At 34.7% G+C, this 946-nt stretch overlaps 1 protein-coding gene across 1 annotated transcript in view; it reads right to left on the bottom strand.

Moving 5' to 3' along the window:
• The window catches only part of kl-2 (male fertility factor kl2), a gene marked incomplete at its 5' end in the record, with an annotated part of 91086 nt that extends 90416 nt beyond the window's left edge, over positions 1–670 (bottom strand). The window contains one exon of the mRNA NM_001015505.5: positions 4–670. Within this exon, the coding sequence (NP_001015505.5) occupies positions 4–670 (667 nt within the window). The remainder of the gene's footprint in view (positions 1–3) is intronic.
• Between the last annotated feature and the right edge of the window lie 276 nt (positions 671–946).

The following is a 946-nucleotide window of genomic DNA, read 5'->3' as shown; positions in this document are numbered from 1 at the left end:
TACACCGATATAGCCAGAACTCGAACTCATCCCCAACACTAATATATTCGTTTGGACTGGTAAGGGTCTTGTCATTTAAAAGAATTCGAATAAGCGTAGCCCACGACACCGCAATACACTCCAAGTTCTTGACAAATTCTCTGTCGTACGATGAAATCTCTTTTGCTATTTCTTTGACTACATAAGGGACATAAAGAACTGTCATGCCAGACATTTTAAAATATATTGCTGTTAAGATTCCTAGAAATTTATCCAGGGACGTACAGAAACGTTGCTTCACATTGTCTCCCCATTCCATAAAATTTCGAAATATGGGAGCATATATAAGCTCTAAAATTTTCAATAGGCAGCCATCAACATCATCTTGCACAGTACCGAAGTTAACCATGTCGTGAAAAGAATGAATAGATATTATTTCTTTAGAGGACCGAATAAAGTAGCATAAATCAATAACCGGGGCCACAGGAAATCCAAGGCAACCAGTGAGAACATCGCAATCGTAAAATATTGTAAGAACTAATTCTGTTGAATTGATCAACCAAATGCTTATCACATTTATCACTTTTGCATTCCAGTCGCGATGATCTAAAGAATATAAAAAAGTAATTTTCTTCACATATTCAACAAGCCCCGCAATTTCAGATCCGCGATCAGTCTCAGTACTTTCCATTGCTAAGAAATTATTTAAAAGATTTCATATTAAACACATCTGGAAATTTCCGTCCTTACCTTTGCCTTTACCAAAGCGCTTATAGCCCACGATTAAAATCGGAAGAATATTTTTGGTTTTTATATTCTATTTTTATTTCTGTTATGCAAGTGTTGAATAAATTTACTCGATATTAAGGTTTCAATGCCTGCTTTGTTCGAACATAATTTTAGACCCACATTCCTTTTATTTACTTTTGTGCTAATATTTCATAAATTCTTCAGTCATTATCGACAA

This window comes from Drosophila melanogaster, chromosome Y, assembly GCF_000001215.4.
Source record: "Drosophila melanogaster chromosome Y".
NCBI lineage: Eukaryota > Metazoa > Arthropoda > Insecta > Diptera > Drosophilidae > Drosophila > Drosophila melanogaster.
The sequence above is the reverse complement of the archived record's forward strand: the minus strand, read 5'-3'. Positions and strand labels throughout refer to the sequence as shown.